This window comes from Monomorium pharaonis, chromosome 2 (assembly GCF_013373865.1).
Source record: "Monomorium pharaonis isolate MP-MQ-018 chromosome 2, ASM1337386v2, whole genome shotgun sequence".
Lineage (NCBI taxonomy): Eukaryota > Metazoa > Arthropoda > Insecta > Hymenoptera > Formicidae > Monomorium > Monomorium pharaonis.
The window spans coordinates 25,078,188-25,102,902 of NC_050468.1; the positions used below are offsets into that span (position 1 = coordinate 25,078,188).

The window sequence follows — 24,715 nt, forward strand, 5'->3', positions numbered from 1 at the left end:
CACCTTCATTGAAAAGAAATTTGGATACGTTCATGTATAATCCATGTATAAATGCGAATGCTAGTATACAAGATTGTGAGTGTGTGGGGAGAGGGAGGGGGGAGAGAGACGGAGGGGGGATGTGTATGACTGTGTGTGCGTGCAAGCATGCCTGCAAGCAAATAACAAAAAATCCGTTTTCCTCAAAGAGAAAGATAATAATTCTGGGATTGCGAAGTCATTCTGCATTATTGCAGCGGCGGATTAGATAAAGAAGACGGCGCACAAAAATGTCCCGCGACGTACGAAAAGCGTTGTACGCATCATGAAGTATCGTTCTCGGTCAACATCGAACCGCGTCGTATCGTATATCTAAGATATTAATTACCCTCATAAATTATACCGTACATTTTAGTCGCGCGACAGAGGGTATTGTGTGCGATCGGAACGCGCCACCCCTTTACGCGCGTTCTCTTGCCTCTCGTAAAGCGAAGCCGCGAGCGAGCGAGCGAGCGAGCGCCATGAAGACGGCAATACGTTCTACGTTCATGAATGACAAAAGCTGGTACGGAGCAGCCACCGCGAGTCAGGGAAAAACTGGATGTAGTGTTTTATTGACGATCGCGCGCGTAGTACGGACAGGTCAAGAGTTCGCGCACTGTTGCGCTAAGGAATCGCGTCACGTATATTCTCGGCTTCTACTTTCCGAACAATCGTTAATAATTCAGTCTAAATCGTCACTTCACACACGCAGTCGGATAATGGAGTTGGCAGCTGCTGCTCGTTGCTCGGCTACGTTTAGATTAGACAAAGCTATAAGCATATTTTGAATATTATTGTTTTAGATATATGTAAAAGATCAAATAGTTAATATTGACACTTTTCGAGGTCCACAAGCCTAACTTTCTCTCACCAAAGGTACATAAACTAATTTGTATCTGCTTATCCCTTTCGCGATTGTCAAATGTAATCATTTAGACTGCGTTTCACTTCACGTATGATGCACATAATGTATCACTCATCCTCGTTTAACGTTAGACAAACAACAAAAATGAACGATGTACCATGCGTGAAACGGAACGCCTTTTAAAAACCCTAAAAAGATTATGTTCGTACTTTCAATTAAAATAAAAACTTCAAATTTTTAAAAGTCCGTATTCACAGTCTAGTCTTACATTTATAATCGTCTTAAGTATTATCTTAAGATGTCATCAATCACAGAGCCACATTAGCATCTTAAAACATTACTTGAAATAAGATTTGATTATGAATATCAAAAAATTCTGAACTAATAAACATTTTAAACAATTGATTAATGTCTAATTTAATTACTTTTAAATATTAGGTAATTATTCATATGCAAATGTAAATGACTATTTAATTTTTGATATCTAGATCGTTTTTATTTTTAAATTATATTTTGAAGAATTCTCAAATATTCTGAGATGATAAAAAGATTTCTACTATTTTTTGTAACAAAAGAAAAATGTTTCTTAATTTTACGATTATACAAAAATTATTTTAGTTGTAAGAATTAGAAAATATTTTTGGAAAAAAAATATTGATCACGTTATAAACATTTTCTCTGATTTCCATAATTAGATAGAATTTTACACTATTCGGGCCACGGGATGTGATTATTTAGACAATAATTACTCTTGTCAATAATTGTCACACATTGTTAAGAATAAACATTTATTTGCTTGATAATAATAGAGAAGTGATCTACGAATTAACAAATCAATGATGAGAAAAACTATTTTAAAAGTAAATTTTTTAAAATTTTCTAACAATTTCTTCAATGATATTTATATTTCTAAACAATCGGCACACATTGTTAAAAATAAACATTTATATGCTTGATAATAATAAAAGTGATCTACGAATTAATAAATCAATGACGAGAAAAACTACTTTAAAAGTAAATTTTTTAAAATTATTTTCTAACAATTTCTTCAATGATATTTATATTTCTACACAATCTTGATCCGATTAAATAAGTTATTAACATTTACAATAAATCAATAAATGCAATCAATCGCCAAAGAAATCTTCATGGTAAGATGCATTTCTATTATCAAAACCCAATTCTTGTTCTGTTTGAGAGACCAGTTCAATGATTCCACTGTAACATAACACAAAAAAATCACACATTCATAATAATTGTAATTATTACGAAATACAATGCACATTTACAAGAAGCAATCATATATAAAAATGTGTGTGTGTGTGCAAAATTACTTTAACAAGTCCCCTTCAAAGCTTGACCAAGATACCGTTGCCGGATTTGTAACCTTATATTCCAATAAACTGTTTAGAGCTTGTTGAAGTTCCTGTATCAAAAAATTATTTCAAAATAATCATTTTTCCCTAAGAATGCATATATATTAATCTACATACCCGTATCATTTTCGCAGTTTCATGTTCACAAATAAAACTTTCCGAAAAACTGAAATTACTAATTACATATTGTCCTTTTTCTCGTCCTGAAATATAATGTTACCACATGTGCACGATTAATACATTAAATAATCAACATGTTCAAATAGAAGAATTATATTTACTTAGCGATATATTTGGTCCAGCAAACAGTAAGATCGGTATACTTATACATGTAGTGTCATGTAAAAATATAGCGGTGGAGCGTTGTTTTGTGAAATACGTCAAGTACCGACTAGGAAATTGGGAAACTCTATTGTTTACGCTCGATGGATGTATGCGTACACTACCGTCTTCCGGCGTCCAACCAACTATCCCATTTTTAGTAACTCGCCTAAACAGTTAGAATTATATATTAACGTTATGGTTTTTATATTTAAAAAATGGTAGAGAATTAATAAAATAAATCAATTCAAATCTGCACCTTACAACAGCGATATTCGGATACAATCCTGCACAAACAATGGTTTTTATCAATGCTATGTTATTCGAATTTTTGTTAGAGTTTATATACTTTGGGTTTTCGCTGTCCAGAAACTTCATTTCATATAGATATTGTGCAAATTGATTTTTCATTTCAGAAAGAAGTTTCAGTGTATTGAAAGAAAGGAAATACTCTCGGCAAAACTGGCGTGCATTTCCTCTTTGATGTGCAAGTTCATATCTTCTTAAAGCTTCCGCGAGAGCAATATGATCACTACATTGATCCATGCTGAGCTCTAATTTCTTTTTATTAGCCTTTTCCTCTTGTCCTAGTGGACAATAGAAAGCGTCTTTAAATGTGAGACTAGCAGCAATTGCAAATATTGGTTCGACACAAGAGAATAATGCGCCCCACAAAATCATTTTTCCTATAATAATAATACATAATATGTTACATCAAGATTATAAATTGATCTTACAAACTGGATTTTGTAACAATAATAAAATTACCTGTTCTAGGATCAAGTGGCAAATGTGCCAAATGATAACCTAAAGGAGTTAAATTCTCGTTTTCGTCGAGAGCATTGAGTGTCTGAAGCAACTCGAGAGAGAGATGAATCGCTTTTAAATTTGGTGGATCCATGACGGTAGCTAGAAATTCTTTGACTTTCCCTAATTGCAGGATTTTTATTTGCAGAATTACCTCTTCCAAACGCGTTCTGAGCATCTCTGGCAATGGGTATTGATCAAATGTCATTTCTCGTGCTTTTGTATACATGTGATAACATTCTCCACTTTGAACTCTATATAGAAAATAAAAACATATATATTTTAATTTACAAGAAATTCTATAAAATACATTATTTTTCTGTTAATTCAACGCTGTAAAGTAAATTATAAAGTACCTTACCTGCCAGCCCTACCACGTCTTTGTTTGGCATTAGCTAAGGATACCCATTCAGGCTCTAAAGTCTGAATATTCTTATTCACATCAAATTTTCCAAATTTTATTTTACCGCAATTTATTACATATACGACATCTTCTATTGTTATTGACGTTTCAGCAATAGAAGTCGCAATGATTATCTTACGAACACCAGAAGGTGGTTCTTTAAATATAAGTTTCTGATCAACTGTCGGCAAACGTGAATGAAGGCCGTAGATAATGTATTTGTCTGTGAAAAGGAGAAAATCTTTTATTTATGATGCTTGCTTGATTTAAATGATATGGTTAATTTTATATACACACACACATATATATATATATATATATATATATATATCAGATGGTATATTAAAACTATAAAAACTCAATAACACAATTACTTATTAGAAAATTAGCAAAAGTTTTATCCAATTTAAAATAAGTTCAAGTTAATTCGAAGATTCAATGTACATCGTAATATGTAAATTAGAATTAAACAAAAAGTGCTATGTATTTAAACTTATCATAGAATTATATTAATACAAATATATACTTACAACTTGGATAATGTCCAGAATCTAACATCATTTTATTTAATTTTGTTATATCTATCATACCAGGTAAAAAAATAAGAATAGCTCCAGGACCTTTTGTATTACAGATATATCTAACTAATTTTTCTGTAAGTTCCAATGACAGAGTTTCGCTAAGTGGATTTTGTAATTGATTAATAACATGTGTTTCGTATTTCTTCTGCAAATAAATTGTAAAATATTTAATATATAGATAAATAAAATAATCATCATTAATACGATTTTAAATAATTTTTGTATTTGTATACATAAATATGTGTAATTCTTCTCAAATAGTAAAAAAATATATTATTCACCTCGGCTGTAAGTTGTCTAATATAAGGTTGTAAGATATCTAAAAATTCTTCTTTCTTATGTTGTTGGTTTTTATATCTTTTTAAATGTTTCCTATAACCTGTAGGTTCTGGTGGTTCTTCGGGAAATCTGTGACTATAAGATTTTTATCAAATAATTATAATCAATAATGTTTCAATAATGTGAGATGACAAGTCTAAAACTGTCAATTCGTAATTAGATTCATTCTCTCCTCATTCCATATGTATTAATTTATAAGCTAATTGGCCCCTTGACTGTGTATACACATCATGAAGGAAGTGAGCTTAGATTGTGGATGACATGTATACACGTCATAGAAAAAAAAAATTAGTGACAGTAAAGGAAAATGTTTAATTTTTATTGTAAACGTTATTATCGGACTTTTAAAGTCTCCATGTATGAATTTGAGAAATTTAAGATGTCTACCCTAATAAAATAACTCAATATTTGAGAAATAAAACATTGGGTTGATTCTTATAAAACACGGTTCAAGAGGATGGATTTTCATGGCGATCCATTTGTATCTGTTTTAGAGTTCTTTGTATACAAATGTAAAATTAAAATTGGAAAATTCAATATTGCAGAATATGGCGACCCAAAATTTTGAAGAATTAAAAAATTTATCAATATTGTATAAGTATACAACAGGATTTTCTAAATAGTTGCATATGAATTTGAAGTTTGCCTTTAATTATTTATTAAAAAAACAAAAAAACAAAATCCGCATTTTAATACAAATCCAATCACAAAAAATTCTCTCTTTGAACCCACTTTTGTAATTTGCGTTTACATAGGCAAAGGGTTAAAATGTTAAAAATTCAAATAAAATCTTATATTTGATGTGAGATTGTAATATAGAAACAATAAACAAATACATACACAATTACTTATTCATTCACTCAATCATTCACTCATTCACTTACACACACACACACACACACACACACACAGTTTAAAAAGTATTATAATCTGATTTACGCTCAAAAGCGCTATTAGTATCATTCTATCTTTATCGTTTTATCTTAGTAAACAAAGATAGAATGACGCCAATAGTGCTTTGAAACATAAATCGAACCGTGGACTGTATTAATACTTACTTTACAAATGACAAAACATCTTCTAAATAAAATTCCTGTACTGGATAGGTGAATCCCGGTATATGTATCATCGGAGAATTGCCATAATATTTGGAAAAGCTTTCAGCATTTAATGTTGCACTCATTAAAAGAACTTTTAAATCTGTTCTCTAGAAAGCAAAAAAATATTACAAATAAAATTATAATACAGAACATAATAATATAATGCAATCTAAATAAAGATACTCAATAATTTTAATGTAACGATGACATTGAAACTTACTTTCGGAATAACTTGCTTTAATAATGTGATAACAAAATCACTTTCTGTGGTGCGTTCGTGAATTTCATCCAATATTACATGAGAGAAATCTCTTAATGCTGGATCATGCTTCATAATTTGTAGTAAGACACCAGTAGTACAAAACAGTATACTTCCTTGTTCTCGTGATGGAATTCTATAAATAAAATAATAAATAAATAAAAGTCAAAGTAACAAACGTAATTTTTTATAAAACATATAAAATATTTACTTTTCAAGTCGTATCTGGTACCCGACAGATCTTCCAAGTTTTTCTGCTCTTTCCATAGCTACACGTTCAGCAACAGAAATAGCTGAAATCCTTCTAGGCTGCGTACAAATTATTCGGGTAACACTACCATTTCCAGTTTCTAACTCATCATCCAATATAAATTGTGCAACTTGTGTGGTTTTGCCACATCCTAAAATTTTTAAAAAGATTTAAAACTATTAAAAACAGTTTATTAATTATATTTATTAATTAAAATTTGAAATCTGAATAACTTGAAATTACACCCACATATGTTTAATATTCAAAATCATATTTTTTAATGCAGAGCATTGCATTGTTCAACAAATGTCAATACAAATAACAAAATAAATAAAAACAATTTATCTCAACCATGTTAGCAAATAATTTACCAGTTTCTCCACTAATAACAACAACTTGATTATCGTCTATCAGTTGTAATATTTCTGATTTTTTCTTATGCGCTGGTAACTTTGTTCGAAATTTTAACATATTTCGATAAGCATCCTCTTTCTGCTTTTCTCTGTATTCCTGTTGTAATATTCTGTCAATGTCACTATTTCTTTGCAATTTTGACTTTGTTGTCATAGCTTTAGCAAGATTCTGTTGAATATCACCATGTATGATGTTTAAAAATTTTCTTTTAAATTGCATATCGTGAAACTGAGGAGATTTCTTGTGCTCGGGACTATCATAAGAATCTGAATTGTAAAAGCTTTTTGAATTATTCAAAATAATTTTAATTCTTTGCTCTGTTTGAGCTGATAATCTGAGCACTTCTGCACTATCTCTTTTTTGTCTTTCTATATTTTTGTTTCTATAATATAATCCTATTTCTTTTCCCCTCAGTCCGGGAGGCCTTTGTCCTCTTCCACATCCAGATGTAGATTGTACTTGTTCTAAAAAAATTTGCAGTAAATTATATTTGAGAAATATTTTATTTTTCCTTTATTTGACAAATTTTATCTATTATTTAACAATGCATATTTTTAAAGAAAAATAGCAATTATTACAAAGCTGAAATATCAAGTGTCCAAAGCAAAACTTTTAAAAATTAAGAAAATTGTGAAATTAGATTTAAGAGTAAACACATAGTATTAATAAAAGTTTATTTATGCTTTGATTAGCAGAGTGTTATATGTCAAAAGATGACAAATTATACATATAAGAAATTATCAAATAATGTAACTTTTAAATGTTTGTATAAATAATTAAATAATGAATATCTTAAGTCCATTCAGAAAATTCATTATCAATACTAAGACATTTATATCAGTATTAACATTCTATATCCTTTGTTTTGCGTTTGATAAAGATAAAATGACGCAACAGTTTTGTATGGTGTGTTCATATCAGTATTATGACATTCTATATCCTTTGTTTTGCATTTACTGAAAACAGCATGACATAATAGTGTTTTATAGTGTGTTCCTTGAACACTTCTCAAATAGTCGATATTACAGATGGATTGATTTAACAAAGTTTTTTACCCAATGCCTGTTTCAATAAAATCTTTCAGTTTAATTCAATTTAATAAAAAAAATATTGCATATCCAAAGATGTATATTTGCAGTTATTTAAGAAATGCTTCTACATTCTAGATTATTAAAAAAAATTTTATTGGATAAAAAATTGTCTTAAATGTTCTAGCACGCATTTCTTCTTTGATGTACAGCTTCATATTTTCTTAAAGCTTTCACGAGAACATGATCTGCTGAACAATATGATACTACATTAATACATGCTGAGTTCTAATTTCTTTTTATTAGCTTTTTCTCTTATCCTAGTAGACAATAGAAAGCTATCTTTATATGTAAGGCTAATATATGTAATTTGAAATATCACATATATTAAAAAGGTAAAATCGTAACACGATTAGCCATGATTAATAAAATATTTTGGCAAAACCAATGCCTCTTCATTAATTTATTTAAATCCATAGAAATAAAGAATCTTTCAAGAAATAAAATATTTGTTAAAATTATAATACAGTCTAAATTATTTTTAAAAAATTAAGAGCTGGTTCCAACTTCTTGATAAACTATCAGGTAAGTACTTGCCTCTTTTCTTTTTTTTCTTAAATAAACACAGATACAATTTACCCAATGGGTAGAAAAGTTGGAATAAACAACTCTAAATCATTTAAACAATCTCATTTTTTAAATAGAGATTTATTAATTGTAAGGAATTTGCAAGAAAAAATGTTAACGACATACACACATGTGAACATCTATAAGATTCTGAGCCATTCTGTAGTGGAATTCTATAACTCGTTATCTCGTCATTATATGTTATAACAACAGTTGCTCAACTGTTTTACCATATAAAATATCTGTGCAATTATCCTTATAACACATAATGACGAGATAACGAGTTACAGAATTCCACTACTGAGCTCTTGTAGCTTTAACTCTAAATGATCATTGATTGTCATAGAAAGCAACTGGCAACTTGCGACTATTGTAGAATGGCTCTAAAGCATGGCAAAAAATGAAAGACAGATATTTAACAAAAAACATTCATATAACAAGAATGTGACAAATGACTTCAACAATGAATTTAAAGTATTCTTTGAGGAATCTCAATTTTACCGTCTTTGTTACGTTGCATAAAGGTGTTTGATGCACCTCTGAAACCGCGTCGGTACGACATTTTTGCTATAGAGATTGCATCAATGCCAGGCAGGCAAGCACATCGCATCAGAGGATCTGATATCTGATCCGTACACTACTTTTTGCACATCACGATACAAACGTCAATTTTTTCCAAAGACAGTCCAATCTCACTGCACATCCAGCGCATGTGGCGTGAAGCGTCTTCTCTCGCAGCATTTAATAGCATTTAATAGATCTGCTTTTGCACCTCTGCTATTACACTTTCTACACTTAACGCTAAAGGTTTGTAAAAAGCCTGTATCACAACCAATCACAACACAGACTATAATTTGTTATCGCATGCATGGGAGATCAATGGAGATTGAGAATTGAATTAAAATTTAACCAATAAAAAGAAAACATATTAAAAATAAACATATACTTGATTGTTTAAATTATAATCTTCATCAATTTATAGTCTGACAGGGCTGATCTTTATGGCTGCATTGTGTAAAGGGCCATCTACAATGGAGTGTTTTAGCCGTAACAGCACTAAAACTACGGCAATGCTGTCTAGAATAAAAACGACGTAGCAATAACATACAAGCCGGCCATCAAAGAAAGGCGACCAAAAACTAATCCCGAATGCCCCAACGCTCATTGTAAGCACGCAATTAATTGGCTCAATGTCTGCTGTAGGCTGTAAACAGTAAAGCAATACGAAGTGGAGACATTTTCTACGACTACTGCTACGGCCTACGACTCTCCATTGTAGATGGCCCTTTATACTTTCTGCATATATTAGGTGTAATCAGACATTGGAGAGAAAAAAAGAAAAATTCAGCTACAGGGAGTACATACAAGGATACAAGGAACAAACTCAATATGGAGCAAAAAATCGAAGAAAATAATGCGCTCAAAAGCGTTTGTTTTTTATAAGTATGTAAACAACAGTTTGGAAAAATTCTAATACTTAATATAGGGTGCGTTCCGTTTCACGCATAATACGCATGATGCATCGTTCATCCTTGTTGTTTGTCAAACGTTAAACAAGGATGAACAATGCATTATGCGCATCATGCATTGAAACGGAACGCAGCCATAGAATGAGAAGACCGGAAGATTTCATTTGCCTCTATTTAAAAGCTTAGAAATTTCGTATCTATTTACGTTTTACTTATTTTTTTTTTTTTACTCCAGTTTGTTTAGTTTTTCTTTTTATTTTCAATTAAACAATTTATTAATAAAAGAATGATGCGATTTGTTAGAAATTAAAAATCGTGCGTTTTTAATCACTGAAGCAGAAAGTGTTTATTATGTATGCGATGGAAGAATTAACCTACAAAACGGTTGGTGCAGTGACACGACTGACACGTAGTCATGCGTGCTGCACGCAAAATGTGACAGTCCAAGTTGTACGCAGATTGCACTTTAATGGTATTAATTAACATTTCTCAGAGCAAATACCAACTAGCTCGTTTTCGTCAGTGGTCGACAGTCGGCGGACGTTTAAGAACGTATTTATGCCGCGGTTACATCGAGGAGCATAACCATGTCGAATCCGGAAAAAAAATCTAACGAACCGTATCGCCAATTAGAAGAATCACATGGAGCCGAGCTAAATGTTGGCGCTCAAAGTACGTCAAGCTGCTATCCGAGCTTGGAGAACAGCACTGAACGGTCGATGGAACTTTCCTCTGTTGTGGTCATACCCGATGGTATGTTACATTAAATCGCAAGCTCTTATAAACATGTAAACAGTGTAGATGTACATAATATATTGCAGTGTTTAATTATCTGCCTCTTCTAATTGTACAGAGGGATTTACCTAGCTTTAACACGAAAAAAAGAAGGACGTATGCTGTAAATATCTAGTACCGCATGATAACATAACACTGGGAAAGATGGTTTTACTAATGGCTAGACTACATTAAGTTGTGGTAACACAGAACACTGAAAAATGTCTTTAATAATAATAATAAACATTAGACATGCATGTGCGCAAAAAATTAGGTGTGTATCTTTTTCATCAATTTTGTATAATAATGAAATTATTTGACATTAAAATAGGCAATATACGCATACAAGATGTTTTCTGTAATTTGATCATTTAGAGATCAACATTTTTTAATGACATTTATATTAATGTAATAATATAGTATACAAAAAATCATTCGATAATAAAAAATCCTGTATGATCTTAAATATACAAAAATTACATTTAAATGTTTTACATAGTTGTTTTTTATAAACTATATTATTTGGTTAGTACAAACGTGCTATTCTACTAAAAAATGATATTTTTGAAATTTCATAAAATAAACCTTAAAAAGGACTGCTTATATAAAGGCTGCATAATATTTGTCCCTTTGAAAGAAATAACTTTTTCCTTTAGTATTTGCGTATCATTGAAAACAATAAAGATATTCTAAATGATTGGGTTACAATTGAAGAAACATTCTGTATGTATATATCATTACATACAATTTGTATATATCATACAAATTATTAAGTATCATAAGATAAACAAATATAAAATAATACAATATAATGAGATGTAATTATATGATAAATTATTTTAAGTTAAATTGAATTTTATTGACAGACACCTTTACTGTGGCACAAGCTATCAATGCGTTAGGTTTTGGAAAGTTCCAAGTAAAATTGTCTCTATTTACGGGTCTTTGTTGGATGGTGGATAGTATGGAGATTACGATACTGAGTATCCTAAGTCCTTCCTTACATTGTGACTGGGGCATTTCTAGATATCAGCAAGCGCTGACCACAACAGTATTTGTTTATTTTTTAAAATAATTATTGTAAATTGATGTTATTCAAATTTATTATTATGTGTTGGGAAATGAATTTTTAGGTGGTATTTCTTGGTATGATGTTAAGCTCTACTTTCTGGAATAATTTGAGCGACAGATATGGCCGTAAGCAAGCTTTAACTTTATGTGCTGTGCTATTGGCCTATTACGCATTTTTAAGTTCATTTGCGCCAAATTTTCTCTGGATCCTGTTACTTAGAGGAGTTGTTGGATTTGCTATTGGTTGTGTACCACAATCGTAAGTATTTGGTAAGTTTCTTAAAAACAAAGAAATAGTTTGCTTGAAAATCTATTATTATTAATACGTATTTTTTTCTACAGAGTAACACTGTACGCAGAGTTTTTACCAGCAAAACAACGAGCAAGATGTGTTATTTTACTGGATGTAAGTTTATATTATAACATGCAGATTAATGTGGATAATAATACCTATTAAACATGATGAGAAATATATATATATATATTATATGTACTAGTGTTTTTGGGCTCTTGGAGCTTGTTTCGAAGTGGCGATTGCATTAATCGTTATGCCCAATTTTGGATGGAGATGGCTTCTTATATTATCGTCTATTCCTTTATTTATATTTGCTGTAATAACACCGGTTTGTAATTTAGATATTTTAATGTATATAAACTTAAAATATTTTATAAATAAATTACATTAAGAATAATTCCATGTATTTATAGTGGGTGCCAGAATCTACAGTATTCGATATGACAGCTGGAAGAACAGATCGTGCAATTTCAACATTGGAACGTGTAGCTAGAGAAAATAAGAAGTCCTTGCCTCTAGGGAGGCTAGTTATGGATCGATTTTATCAAAGTCATCATGGTCGATTTAAAGATGTTTTAAGCAAAGAAATGTGCAGAACCTCAGCTTTACTTTGGCTTGTATGGTAAATACATAACAAACTGTAATATAAAATAGAATAGAAGATATTCTAATATTTAATATTAATATTTAAATTTTAATATAAACGTTATTGTATACGTTTTACAGGATGAGTACGGCATTCTGCTATTATGGAGTGGTATTAATGACAACTGAACTCTTTCACACATCCTCAGAGCAATGTAGCACATGGGGCACAAACAATGATGAGGGTACATGTCAACTTGACTGTCGATTACGACGTAGCGACTACATCGACTTACTTTGGACGACATTGGCGGAATTTCCTGGCATATTTTCTACCGTTTATGCGATCGAAAAAATAGGCAGGCGAAAGACAATGGCCTGCCAGTTAGTCATGTTCGCTGTAGTGATTTGTTTCTTAGGCAGATCCTGCTTATTGAGCAGAGCAGCGTTGACCATCGCCGTTTTCCTAGCCAGAGGCTTAATTGCTGGTGTGTTTCAAGCTGCGTACGTTTATACACCGGAAGTGTACCCTACACATTTGCGAAGCATAGGTGTAAGCGCGTGTAGCGCTATGGCGCGAATCGGTGCTATGATTACTCCGTACATAGCGCAAGTATTTTTACAATGGTCTATCACGGGAGCTATGATTATTTATGCGACAACCGCTTTGTGCGCTGCAATTGCTACACTTGCTCTTCCCGTAGAATCGAAAAATCAACAATCAAATGATGCGTGTCAAGAAAATAGATAGACATTTTTGTAATATATTTTAGTTTATTTGATCGAAATTTACCATTATATTGCATTATTTAGGATACTTTTGTTCTCCTTATTATGACATTATGACGTATCTACATTATGATCCGTGCGCGCGCGCGTGTGTGTGTGTGTGTGTCATGATAGATATATACTCTTTTATATTTACACAATCAGCTCTTGATTAATTGAGAACTCGTCTTGTGTAATTCATGTATCATCATACATATCTATGAATGCGTATCTATTAATATTCAATTTATTATTTAAATTATAATCAAACAGACATATCTTTGTTCTTGTAAGCTATATAATACGTATTGTATATATATATTTTTTTTATTCTATTTATTACAGTGCACATAGTGTTAACAAGAAAAATTTTTTTATTTTGTCACAAGAATTTTATCAGAATGTTAATTCTAGATTACACAATACACAAATGCAAAGACTGACACCTGTGCGGCTTTCAAGAAAAGTGCCAAAACAAATATTAATCATGAATTATGTTTATCTCAATTTCATATACATAATTTTCTGTTTTATACTTGTTTCTATGCAATAATAACAATTTTACAAATTTGATGACTTAAAATTAACTCTGTATAAAATTGACAATATATATATAATAATCATAAATTCAATTTAAGACTAATACTGATGAGTATTATAGTAAAAGTTGAAACTGATATTTAATCTATTGCGTGTGCACGAGTTAAATTGAAAAAACTTTTAAGTGCATAAACTATTTTATCTACATTATATTATATTGGCTTTAAATAAAATTTAAATGTATTGTTATGTAATTAATTAATATAAAATGCTTATTATTTGAACAAAGTAGATTATTTTAATAAATATACCAACATATATAATCCAATATAATCTTTTGTCAAAATTGATATCAATTTTTACAATTATATTCTATAAGTACAATTTTTACTACTGTATATAATACTATAAATAACAATAAATCATTTATCAGAAAGTTAGAATTTAACATCTTGTTTCTTTTTTGTAGTATTTAATGGTATATATATCAAAAGATAATATCTAAGTTAGACTTATATAGTAAAATAAAAATATAGTATAATAAAAATCAAAACTAAATAATTAAGTAATTATTAAAATCTACAAATATATGAAGAGTGTATTGTAAGTTATTACTTGTGTGAGAGTCATTGTCACTTTTCTGATAAATATCTAATATTAATGTTTTCTACAAGTTAAATTGTTTAGGGCCAGTTTTACAAACGTCGGTTAACTGCTAACGGGAGGTTAATCGACTACCCATCTTTCTCTATATTATTATATAAGGAGAGACAGAAAATCTATTAACCTCCCGTTAGCAGTTAACCGACATTTGTGAAACTGGCCCTTAGTGTTTAATGTTTATATTTAATCTTAATTAGTTTATGCGTACAAAATGCACGTGAAAACATGCGGTTAGGTTAGGTACATTGGACTGCGTTTCGCATAGTGGAGATGAGTGGAAAACAGATCGGCTGTCGATTTCTCCTACTGCAATAATTGTGCATATTTGAAGAGTTTTTTTGTAAGTGTAAAGCATACAAAGAAAGATCAGTTTCAAGTGAATAAAATAGAAGTATCTAATATTGGTCTTTCAAAATGGTAAGCATTAATAAAAATCGGAGTATTTTGGAGGATAAGAGGTTAAGTCAAGGAGTTAGTCACGCGTGATTCCTTATATGGTGACATGACTGTATAGGCAGAAAGATGTTTTATATATATCGTTATATTAAAATTTTTAAATATATTATTTCGTATTATGTAAAGAAAAAGATCCGGTTACTTCAGCATTTTGTATTATTTCAACAGATAGCTACAAATTGATTTTTCAATTTCAGCAAGATCCAAATGAAGATACCGAATGGAATGATATTCTTAGGAGGAAAGGTATTATACCTGAGAAGGAAAAGGAACGGGAAGTTACCGAGGATCAGATAGTAAATCTCTTGGAGAGTACGATAGATGAAAAAACGGGACGTGGTGATTACATTTGTTAATTAAGTTCTCGTTTTAATTTTTATCACTGCATTACTTTGTTAATGATCCAGCTTTTGCAGCTCCTAACAGTTTAGAAGAGAAGACTTTGGATGAGTTAGATGAGTTGGAAGACGAAGAGGATGAACGAGTTCTGGAGGAATACCGACAAAAGAGGATAGCAGAGATGAAGGAGCTAGCAAGCAAGTGTAAATATGGAAATATGCAAGAGATATCTGCGGTAGATTACGTTAACGAAGTCAACAACGCTGGAGAGGACGTTTGGGTTGTTTTACACCTCTACAAGGCTGGGTATAATGAAATAAAGCAAAGTAAAAGATCTTTGTAGTTAATGTAATAACAAAACTAATTCACAGTATGTTTTCAGCATTCCACTCTGTACTCTAATCAATCAGTACCTTGCCAGTATAGCGAAAAAGTTTCCTGCCACCAAGTTTTTGAAAAGCATCTCCACTACTTGTATCCCCAACTGGCCTGATAGCAATCTTCCTACAATATTCATTTATTACAATGGAAATATGGTGAAACAGATTATCGGACCACTCGAATTCCGTGGCATGAAACTGACTGAAGCAGGTGAAACACTTGATTGCAAAGAAAATATGCAAAGAAAATATGCAAGGAAATGATTGTATTGTTTACTTTGTTATATTAGAATTAGAATGGATGTTGGGACAAACAGAAGCGGTACCAACAAAGATCAAGGAAGATCCTCGGCCAAAAATCAATGATGTCTTATTTTCAAGCTTAAAGAATGGAAACGATATTGATGATAGTAATGACTGGTAAATTTATCTACATGGGAGGTTATTAAGAGATTAATGCATATAGATACAATAAGTATTATCAGATTAATGGTGTTTCACATTTTATTTATTTTATTATGTCAAATGAATTCATTATTTGTAAAAGTGCAATTTTTAAAACTACTTATACCGGTAATTTTAATAAAATATTTTATTATAATGTTATCTCGCTTTATATTTGTGTTATTTTTCCTGTAAACTGTTTATTAAGGAATTTATTTGTTTAGTAACAACACAGTTTTTAATAATAATAGAATTTTTATAAAATAGAAATTATGCTACTAGAAACGTAACTAATGAATGATGTATTATTAACTAAAATCAGTAAGTTCTTAAAAATTGTGTTTGTAATTTTAGTTGTGTATATTAATGTGTATATAATGTTTATTTTTAATGTTGTAAAAAATTTATTCTATAATTCCAAAAATAGAGACTACTTTTACATCCTTATAGAAAATTTATAATTGTTGAAATTATATATACATATGTTGATATATTTTAAAATTATCAAAATTAATATTCAATGATTGATGGCATTTTTAAAAATTAAGCTTTTTTTGCTTATATATGTTATAATATATAATTAAAAATAAGATTTTAATTCAAATGCCATGGATTGGTTTCCAAATTGAGGAGGAGAACTGAGTGATTTCTAAAGAACACAAGTTGAAAAGTTAGAATGAATATTTAAAATTATCACCCTTTTGAAAACACAAGGGCTTGTATTCAAAACGTGCTTCTAAAGGTGTAGCGCGGTATTTTGTCATTGTACCTTGTTTTATGTTTAATAAATGATAAAGTGCTCAACTTGACGCTACAAATGCTTTGAAGTGTTTGATTGACAGTCGTAACAAAGTATGAATTGACCGATCAAAAATGCTTCAAAACATTTGTAATATCAAGTTGACCATAGCTAAAGATAGAAAAATGCATTAACATCTTTATAAGTGCATTCTGAATATAGGCCAAGTTTTCTTCTAGCAATTAATCAAATTAGTCTAAAAATGAAATATAAAATTATTTTTAAGAGAGGGCATGTCCTTATTGAACAGTTATTAACAAAAAAGTATCAAGTTCATGGAATCATAATATAATAATATAAACATTATTTTGTAAAGAGGGAGATATGGATAGATCTCACCTGAATTCATTTCACCTGAAAAGTCGAAAATTTATGTGAAACAAAACAATTATAGATTGTTATTTTTTATATTTTTATAATCTGTTAATTGTAATAAAAACCTGCTTTCAAGAGAATGGCACTTTTAGATAGTTATCAATATGTATTCAAAATTCTCATTATTTATGTTTTATCTAATTTTGCGCCTAAAGTACGTTATTAACAAATACAGACTGGTATACATAGTCTTATACTTAAATCTTATACTTAAAATTTCATTCGTATTAAATTGTCAAATATTATAAATCTTAAATTATCATTAATCAATCACAGAACCAAGACTAAGGTGATCAGACATCCTGGATTGTGCAGGACAGTCCCGGATATTAGCTGTTTATCCCGCATTCATACTGTTCCGGAAAATGTCCCGAATTAGACCGAATGTCCCAGATTTTTGAACTCTTAACATTTTTATCATTTTTAACATTTATATTTTCAGTGGTACAAATTGCCATTTTATTCCTTTAGATGGCAATAATGCAATTATTATTTATATATTCTTATTTATGTGGAAAGTTATAATATTTATATACTAATTTATTGGCCATAAAAGTTATATGTATAAGTGCAATGTACGAGATATAGTGTTTCTTCATAAAGACTGTATTAATTAATAAGACTAAAAATTTTATGTTAAATTTGGTTTTATGTTTATTTATATACATATATATTAAAATATATGTAACATTAATAAAGAAGAAATAATGTTTTGTTATCTATATTAATAAAATTATATAAATAAACTTTTAACTTTAACATTCAAAGATAAACGCACAATTGGAAAGTTTTTTTGCTTTTCAACGTACGTCCCGCGTCTAATAGTTGCGAAACATCTGGTTACCTTAACCAAGACATTAAAGACGGTACCACGGTATGGGGTATGGCTGCCTAGAATTTTTTTCTAAGGGGGTTATAAATTTCCTTAACACATAAGTAACAGCAGTAATTTTTTGTTAATGCATTGGATTTTTGGATTAATGAAGAAAAAATATTTTACGTAATATTTTACGAAAAATATTTTACGAAAAACTTATAGTTAAAGTAAACTTTACTCATAGTTAAAAGTAAAATCGTATTCTATAATTCAATAATTAAAAATGAAATATATATAAATTTTGGGAAAAATAAATTTTTGAACCCTCCAATCCCTCCACCCTGGGTACGCTAATGTAAGACAATCTTGAAATAAAATTCGATATAAGATGAATACCAGCCATAGAGCAATAAATAATCTCTTAAAAGTCCGCTCTATAGACTTCAAGAAAGAGCTGTTTACAAGTGGTGCGCGCGCCCGGGCGTGCGTGCGTGCGTGCGTGCGTGTGTGTGTGTGTGTGTGTGTGCGCCATGTACTTTTTGCGTGCATGTTTTATCGTGTACGCGCGCGTACTTCAGATGTTTTCATACCGCGCGACGCACACAGCTAGGATGAGCATAGGAACGAGAATTCTATCCCGAAGTCCCGAATTTTGATCGTGAATCGTGGACCGTCTGAAGTAAGCGTAAGACTGCTGAAGTTCGTGCATACGAAGGTAATAGAGGTTTTGAGAACCCCGGTTTAAATGGGTAATATACTTCAGACGGTAAGAAACGGCGATCATCTTTCAATAACGATCGCTCAGCAATTCCTGGATTTCTTCATGCTCTACCGCGATGTTTTTTCTTTGTGTACATAGGACAATATAAAGGCCCGTATGTGCCACAAAATCGAAAATGTACGTATAATATAAGTATGCATTTGTGTGTTTGTGTGTGCGATGTGTGTGTGTGTGTGTGTATATATTTGTATATATACATTGCGACGCATTCGAGTAGTCGACCTACAGCGAATGTTTAGAAAAAAAGGCAACGCTGCCAGGCTACGGTGCGACTGTGTTTACATTCGTGGTGCCCGTAGGTCGCCGTAGGATATCTTTCTGCGCGATTTATCACTCTGCCAAGGACTTCTCAGGTTGCCTTTTTGTGTAGTGGGTGAAGAGAAGTGGCTTTTGCGCCTCGCCGTCAGCCTCAGTCGCGCGCGGACGAAAGGACAGACTCGTGTGACTTGCGATTGTGCCGGCTGGACGAATTTTTATCACACAGGCGAGTGCGAGACCAGAGAGGCAAAGCCCAGGAGGACAGTATCGCGAGTCTGACATTAATCTTCGTCCCGTTGACGGATCTCCGACGAGGGTTTAATTGACGATTTTGCTGTTCTTTAATAGGTATGCTGCATGCACACAGAGAGCCATATTCCCGGAAACTCGATCGGTGCTCATTGTTTTGTCTGCAAGTAGTGTACTCTCAGGCAAGTTTTTTTTTAATTCATCGATTGATCAATCGCGTTATGCGCGGATGCAACTTTGCTCTGTAAATTTTATTTGCGATCGAATAAATTAAAAAAAAAACTTATCGCTTTTTATACGCGTCGATCGAGACTTTAGAGATAGTGACGATCTTGTCATTCGCTGTTTATACGAACGTTGAATTGAATAAATATGTCATATACACTTGACTATTGTATAAATATTTGTTTCGGCTTTAACTCTGGAATGCTACTAATATTTTTCTTACATCAATTCATACATTTCTTCAGTTTCAATTGCGATTGATCAATCAATGAATGAAAAAATGCTTAAGTATCATACTTGCAGACAAAATAATAACCGTTAATTGAATTCAATCAATTTCTATCAGAATGTGTTCATTACTGGAAAAAGAACAGGAAAATCTAGAATTTTTTGAGAATTTACTTTTTATCTGTAAAAATTACTGATTTTCGTAGAGAATTTTACTTGTTTAGAGGGAAATAATTAAAATCTTATTTATGAATAAATTCTATTTCTTTTTCTGACAAATTGTTTTCTTTTTAGATTTTTTTTAATATTGAAAAATTGATTGGCAATAAACATAGCCACATACATTCTCTTGTGTAATTTGCCAATTTTTATAAAAAATGACAATTATTCTGAACAATGGAAGACAATTATTCTGAATTAATGTATATTTTATCACCTTATAAATTTTTTACATGAATTGGATACATAATATTACTTTTTCCAAATTTTATCTTTAATGTTTAAAAGTTAAATGACTTTTTTGTGATTATATGATTAAGGAACATTAAAAGATAAATAATGAAATACATTTATTTTAAAATTATATTTAATACCATTTCTGGGCAGATCCGAGAGTTCTCTGAGAATTCTTTTATAAAATTTGAGTTAACATTCTGTTTGTTTCTGAAAATTTTAAATTATAAAAAAATTAAGCACTTGAGTGAAAATTACAATAGCATTTCAAGATTAAAGCTAGTACAAGGTTTTTAAAACAATTTTTTGGAACACTCTGATTTTGATACATTTTATTATCTTAATTTGACAATAAATGATAGATGATAAACTTATTCTGTCGCAAATATGTCAAATTTTATATCAAAATTTTTAGGTAACAGATTTTTCTATAAGAAATAATTTTTTTCTTCAACATTTTTTGTATAAAAATTGAATAAAGTCGAATTTTTTGTAACGTTAATCTTTTACATTGCAATTAGTTCTTTGCATTTCCGTAAAAACTTGAATAGAAACCACACATTTGTTTTACCAGTTTTTTTGTACTTTGTATTGAAAATAAAATAGACTGTAAAAAAACGATTAAGAACAAATCTACAATTAAAGCTAATTTACATGTCAAATTAATGATTGAATTAAATATAAAAATTCATATAATTTAGAATCTTAAATTATTTAAAATAATTATTGTTTCCCACAAGAATAAATTCATAATTACATTTAAAATAATTTTTATTTTAGATTACGAATTAAAATTTGATGCACATTTCAAGGAATTTTTGAGACAGCGCTTATATCATCTTACATCATTATATCTCTTGTTGCTTAATGCTTTATGATCACGTGCATGTAATTGTGTTCCGAGAGCGTCTTCATATTAGAAATATGCTAGGATTGTGACAATTTCTATCAAAGTGTTACGCTAAATAATTTTTATTTTTATGAATAATTAAAAATTTAGTTTTCTATACATTATAAATATAAATATATATATATGTATATATATATATATATATATATATATATATATATATATATATATATATGTGTGTGTGTGTGTGTGTTTATAATTCCGATAATGTATCAATTTTTTATTTGGTGAAAAGTACAATCCATTCCAGCATATTTTTGATGATAATGTTCTTGAGATATAATGTGATTAACGGCCCGATCATCGAGTATCAAGTGACAGTGAAGAGATAGTGGAGTCACAGAGAAATCGCCGCTTCAAATGTGCATCTAATTCCGACCACTGTTTTAGATAGTTTAGATAATCTTTCTATGAATGCACCATTACTTTCAACTAGATGATATTAGTATTAAATAAATATGCGACACTCATGATTATCATATGAACCGTTGTTATGACTAGGAGATTGTGTACAGTGAAATACATAAAATCTTTGATATATTAATCATTTATTGCTTTAAGTAAACAACGGTCATAGTTATGAATTTAATAATTGATCAATTCAATGTGCTATTTATTTTTTATATTTGTGATATCTTATTAAAATAGGCAAATCTTTATTAAATATTATCAATTATTTTGTTCACTGACTGAAGGTTCGTACCCATTGCAGCAGAGTATGCGGACACAAAACTACGATGATATCAGAAAAAAGATGAAGAATAATGTATGTTCATTTCCCATGAAGTCCTTCAAAATTCTTACAATGGAAGATACAAATATCTTTAAAGGAAAAGCTATTGCAAATAAAAAATTCCATAATGTGCAGCTTATACGGAATTTGCCTAATATTTTAAGAAGTAATAATACAAAAGTGTCTAGAAATCATAAGAGCTGCAGCGATACGTCCTTTACATCCAGTATAGAAGATGGAAATACTTCTTTGGAATTAAATACGACATTATCCAGCATTGATTTAGATATGGAAATCAATTATAATAAAACTACATCACCAAAGCCACATCATCAAAGGAAACAAGTGCATAATCCGTTGAACATGCAATATGATATTTCTGATTGCAATAATAACAAAAATAAAAATGTTGATCAACTAAACATCTTACCTGTATCAGAAAGTTGTGAGGAAAATACACCGACAAAGAAATTGAAGTGTCGTAATAAACAGAAGAAGCGGTTGCTTGATAAAAAGTTGAAAAAAATAGCACCTCGCAGATCCAGTAACAGAACGCAAATATCACATAAAAAGTCAGACATGTTGACCATTGTTCCAGACATTGATATGAAGAGCACTATAGTAGTACAAAATTCTAGTAATTTTTTGGAGAATAATATACTTACTCAGTCTGTTAACAATCCCAATTTTCCAACTATAAATGTAAATGATTTAAATGACATTGCAACAAAATTATTGGAGCCATCTAATATTTTTTATAATAACAACGAAATTTGCAATATCAAGCAATGTGATACGAATCTTGATCATGTTATTCCTTGCAAGAAAACAGAGTTTAACACGATGCAATATGAAACTGTCCAAAGAGATCCTACAAGTTACGAGTTACCAATAATAGAGAATAATGTACAACAAGAATCAATAGATAGATACATTGGCTCTAATGTTTTATGTGAACCAAAAATGTTGTATTCTTGTTCTTGTGCAAATTGTATGTCACATGACAAAGATATCATATTTTATGAAGATCCAAATTCAACTTCCACAAGCAGTGATGATATGGAAACAGAACTGTGCACATATGATTTATATACAAATATATATGACTTTTATATCAATAACTATTTTCATGTATTTGGTGATAGTGTGATTGATTTTGAAAAGGCAAATCTTTGCTGTGAAGAGTTTGGCGTGAACAGTATTACGAAAGAAAATACATGTACTGACTGTAATAATACAACAGAGCTAATTAAAAGTAATGCAAACATGCTATCCATAGACCAAAATAAATCACAAAATTTACAATCTTATCATATTGATAGAATACAAGATGTTTGTGTAGAATCATATCCTTCAGAATTCGTTGCATATCCTAATGAAACAGGAAAAATAGAAAATGTAAGAGTTTTCAATGAAACGGATATCTCTAATTTTTTAAATTTAGAAAATTTTTCGACGAAGGAAAACAAAAGAATTTCTCAAAATGAAACACTGATTCAAAACGTTAGTTCAAGCGATGTACCTGTTTTCAACTCTAAATGTCAGACATCGGAAAATAATAAAGGTAAGTATAAGAAAAAAAATTAATAGAAAAAATTAGAATAAGTTATTAGTTCAACTTTTTTCATTATATAAATTATTTAAATATATACAAATATTAAATATATACAAAAAATATATATATATAAACTATTTTTTACTTTAGATTTCTGTGTTCTCCAGTGTTCTCAGTGTGGAAAATTATTTCGTAAAAAGCATCAATTATGGAAACATTTTTCTAATTGTGACTTTTATAAGGAGAATTTTCAATGTCATATCTGCAATAAAATTTACAGGTAAGAATGCCAGAGATAAATAATGAAAGCTTGCTTGCTGTTTTAATTAAGGATACATTACAAATTTGTAGAGAATGTGTTTTATACAGACAACACACACACACACACACATACACACACACACACAGGACACACAGACATATATATATATATTATTAACATATTTGCAGACATAAATCATCATTAGCTCAACATTTACGACTAGTACATAAGGCTAGTACACATGGTCGCCACGAGAAGTTCTATACTTGTAACAAGTGTTCAAAATCATATGTTAGATTTCGCGCTTTTCAAAGACACATGCTTCTTCATGATGATTAATAAGTCTAATTGATATCACTGATAACTGGTTCCTAATGTGACATTCTTGAACTGAAATTGCAAAAATCGTATGTGACATCACAGAAGTACACATAGAAGTACACATAGAAGTACAACGTATTAAGAGGATGCTAAACTGTCCGTCAAACATGATCGAAATCGATAATGTAGAATTATTCGTTTATTCATAAAAATATTCGCTTCAAAATACAAATTATGTAGCTTGTACATACAAATGAATAGTATTCCTTAGTTCAAATTTGATCACATAAATAACTTTTTTTTAATGGCTTTAATCGTAATTTGACGAATACAGTCTTATTCCTCAATCTCTATTCTGAACTGAGGGATACCATTTATTTGTACGTATAAGCTACATAATTTGTATTTTGAAGTATTTTATGAACAAGGCTAAACGAATGACTACATTATCGACCTCGATCAAGTTTGACGGACAGTTTAGCATCCTCTTAACTGTTCGATATGTATTTAATAATTTTATATTTTGATAAATTAGTACTTGATTTTTTATATTTTTTGTTGTCATTTTTGTTAT

At 30.2% G+C, this 24,715-nt stretch overlaps 4 protein-coding genes across 11 annotated transcripts; 3 read left to right on the forward strand and 1 right to left on the reverse strand.

Annotated features, from left to right (window-relative positions):
- Positions 1–1,915: 1,915 nt before the first annotated feature.
- Positions 1,916–9,146, reverse strand: LOC105830630 (ATP-dependent DNA/RNA helicase DHX36). Its single transcript, XM_012670075.3, has 14 exons — positions 8,893–9,146; positions 6,694–7,200; positions 6,284–6,473; positions 6,034–6,208; positions 5,772–5,920; positions 4,656–4,788; positions 4,324–4,519; positions 3,752–4,016; positions 3,352–3,644; positions 2,843–3,269; positions 2,544–2,752; positions 2,380–2,465; positions 2,221–2,312; positions 1,916–2,104 (listed from the first exon to the last, which is right to left on the reverse strand). Exons 1-14 carry the CDS (start codon positions 8,999–9,001, stop codon positions 2,014–2,016), a joined length of 2,922 nt encoding a protein of 973 aa, XP_012525529.1. The 5' UTR covers positions 9,002–9,146; the 3' UTR covers positions 1,916–2,013.
- A 295-nt stretch (positions 9,147–9,441) lies between these two features.
- LOC105830636 (synaptic vesicle 2-related protein) lies at positions 9,442–14,341 on the forward strand. Of its 4 annotated transcripts, none has more exons than XM_012670094.3 (8): positions 9,442–9,834; positions 10,354–10,613; positions 11,501–11,685; positions 11,768–11,964; positions 12,048–12,111; positions 12,203–12,328; positions 12,414–12,622; positions 12,727–13,336. In XM_012670094.3, exons 2-8 carry the CDS (start codon positions 10,448–10,450, stop codon positions 13,334–13,336), a joined length of 1,557 nt encoding a protein of 518 aa, XP_012525548.1. In that variant the 5' UTR covers positions 9,442–9,834; positions 10,354–10,447. The 4 variants fall into 4 exon arrangements, with proteins under 4 accessions (XP_012525548.1, XP_012525556.1, XP_012525537.1 ...); XM_012670102.3 differs by lacking the exon at positions 9,442–9,834 and adding an exon at positions 9,850–10,244; XM_012670112.3 differs by lacking the exon at positions 9,442–9,834 and adding an exon at positions 10,714–10,908 and having other exon boundaries at positions 10,472–10,613; positions 12,727–14,341.
- A 323-nt stretch (positions 14,342–14,664) lies between these two features.
- Positions 14,665–16,337, forward strand: LOC105830619 (viral IAP-associated factor homolog). Of its 2 annotated transcripts, none has more exons than XM_012670053.3 (5): positions 14,665–14,973; positions 15,210–15,351; positions 15,420–15,657; positions 15,734–15,942; positions 16,022–16,337. In XM_012670053.3, exons 1-5 carry the CDS (start codon positions 14,971–14,973, stop codon positions 16,153–16,155), a joined length of 726 nt encoding a protein of 241 aa, XP_012525507.1. In that variant the 5' UTR covers positions 14,665–14,970; the 3' UTR covers positions 16,156–16,337. The 2 variants fall into 2 exon arrangements, with proteins under 2 accessions (XP_012525507.1, XP_012525517.1); XM_012670063.3 differs by having other exon boundaries at positions 14,671–14,973; positions 15,429–15,657; positions 16,022–16,333.
- A 141-nt stretch (positions 16,338–16,478) lies between these two features.
- LOC114255732 lies at positions 16,479–24,649 on the forward strand. 4 transcript variants are annotated; one of them, XM_036283324.1, is made up of 5 exons: positions 16,479–19,064; positions 19,247–19,553; positions 21,966–23,567; positions 23,709–23,838; positions 24,009–24,649. In XM_036283324.1, the coding sequence occupies exons 3-5, from the start codon at positions 21,989–21,991 to the stop codon at positions 24,157–24,159; spliced, it is 1,860 nt and encodes a 619-aa protein (XP_036139217.1). In that variant the 5' UTR covers positions 16,479–19,064; positions 19,247–19,553; positions 21,966–21,988; the 3' UTR covers positions 24,160–24,649. The 4 variants fall into 4 exon arrangements, with proteins under 4 accessions (XP_036139217.1, XP_036139215.1, XP_036139216.1 ...); XM_036283322.1 differs by having other exon boundaries at positions 21,983–23,567; XM_036283323.1 differs by having other exon boundaries at positions 19,318–19,553; positions 21,983–23,567.
- The last annotated feature ends 66 nt before the right edge of the window (positions 24,650–24,715 follow it).

Coding starts and splice junctions, on each gene's coding strand:
- LOC105830630 (XM_012670075.3), bottom strand. CDS start 9,001: ATGCGATGTGCTTGCCTGCCTGGCATTGATGCAATCTCTATAGCAAAA. Junction 6,474..6,693: donor TGTTATTAGTGGAGAAACTG/GTAAATTATTTG, acceptor TAAAAATTTTAG/GATGTGGCAAAACCACACAA. Junction 4,017..4,323: donor TTCTGGACATTATCCAAGTT/GTAAGTATATAT, acceptor TCCTTTTCACAG/ACAAATACATTATCTACGGC.
- LOC105830636 (XM_012670094.3), top strand. CDS start 10,448: ATGTCGAATCCGGAAAAAAAATCTAACGAACCGTATCGCCAATTAGAA. Junction 11,965..12,047: donor ATTGGTTGTGTACCACAATC/GTAAGTATTTGG, acceptor TTTTTTCTACAG/AGTAACACTGTACGCAGAGT. Junction 12,329..12,413: donor TATTTGCTGTAATAACACCG/GTTTGTAATTTA, acceptor ATGTATTTATAG/TGGGTGCCAGAATCTACAGT.
- LOC105830619 (XM_012670053.3), top strand. Junction 15,658..15,733: donor TTACACCTCTACAAGGCTGG/GTATAATGAAAT, acceptor GTATGTTTTCAG/CATTCCACTCTGTACTCTAA. Junction 15,943..16,021: donor CATGAAACTGACTGAAGCAG/GTGAAACACTTG, acceptor TTGTTATATTAG/AATTAGAATGGATGTTGGGA.
- LOC114255732 (XM_036283321.1), top strand. CDS start 19,044: ATGTGCCACAAAATCGAAAAT. Junction 23,568..23,708: donor GACATCGGAAAATAATAAAG/GTAAGTATAAGA, acceptor TTTTTACTTTAG/ATTTCTGTGTTCTCCAGTGT. Junction 23,839..24,008: donor ATCTGCAATAAAATTTACAG/GTAAGAATGCCA, acceptor ACATATTTGCAG/ACATAAATCATCATTAGCTC.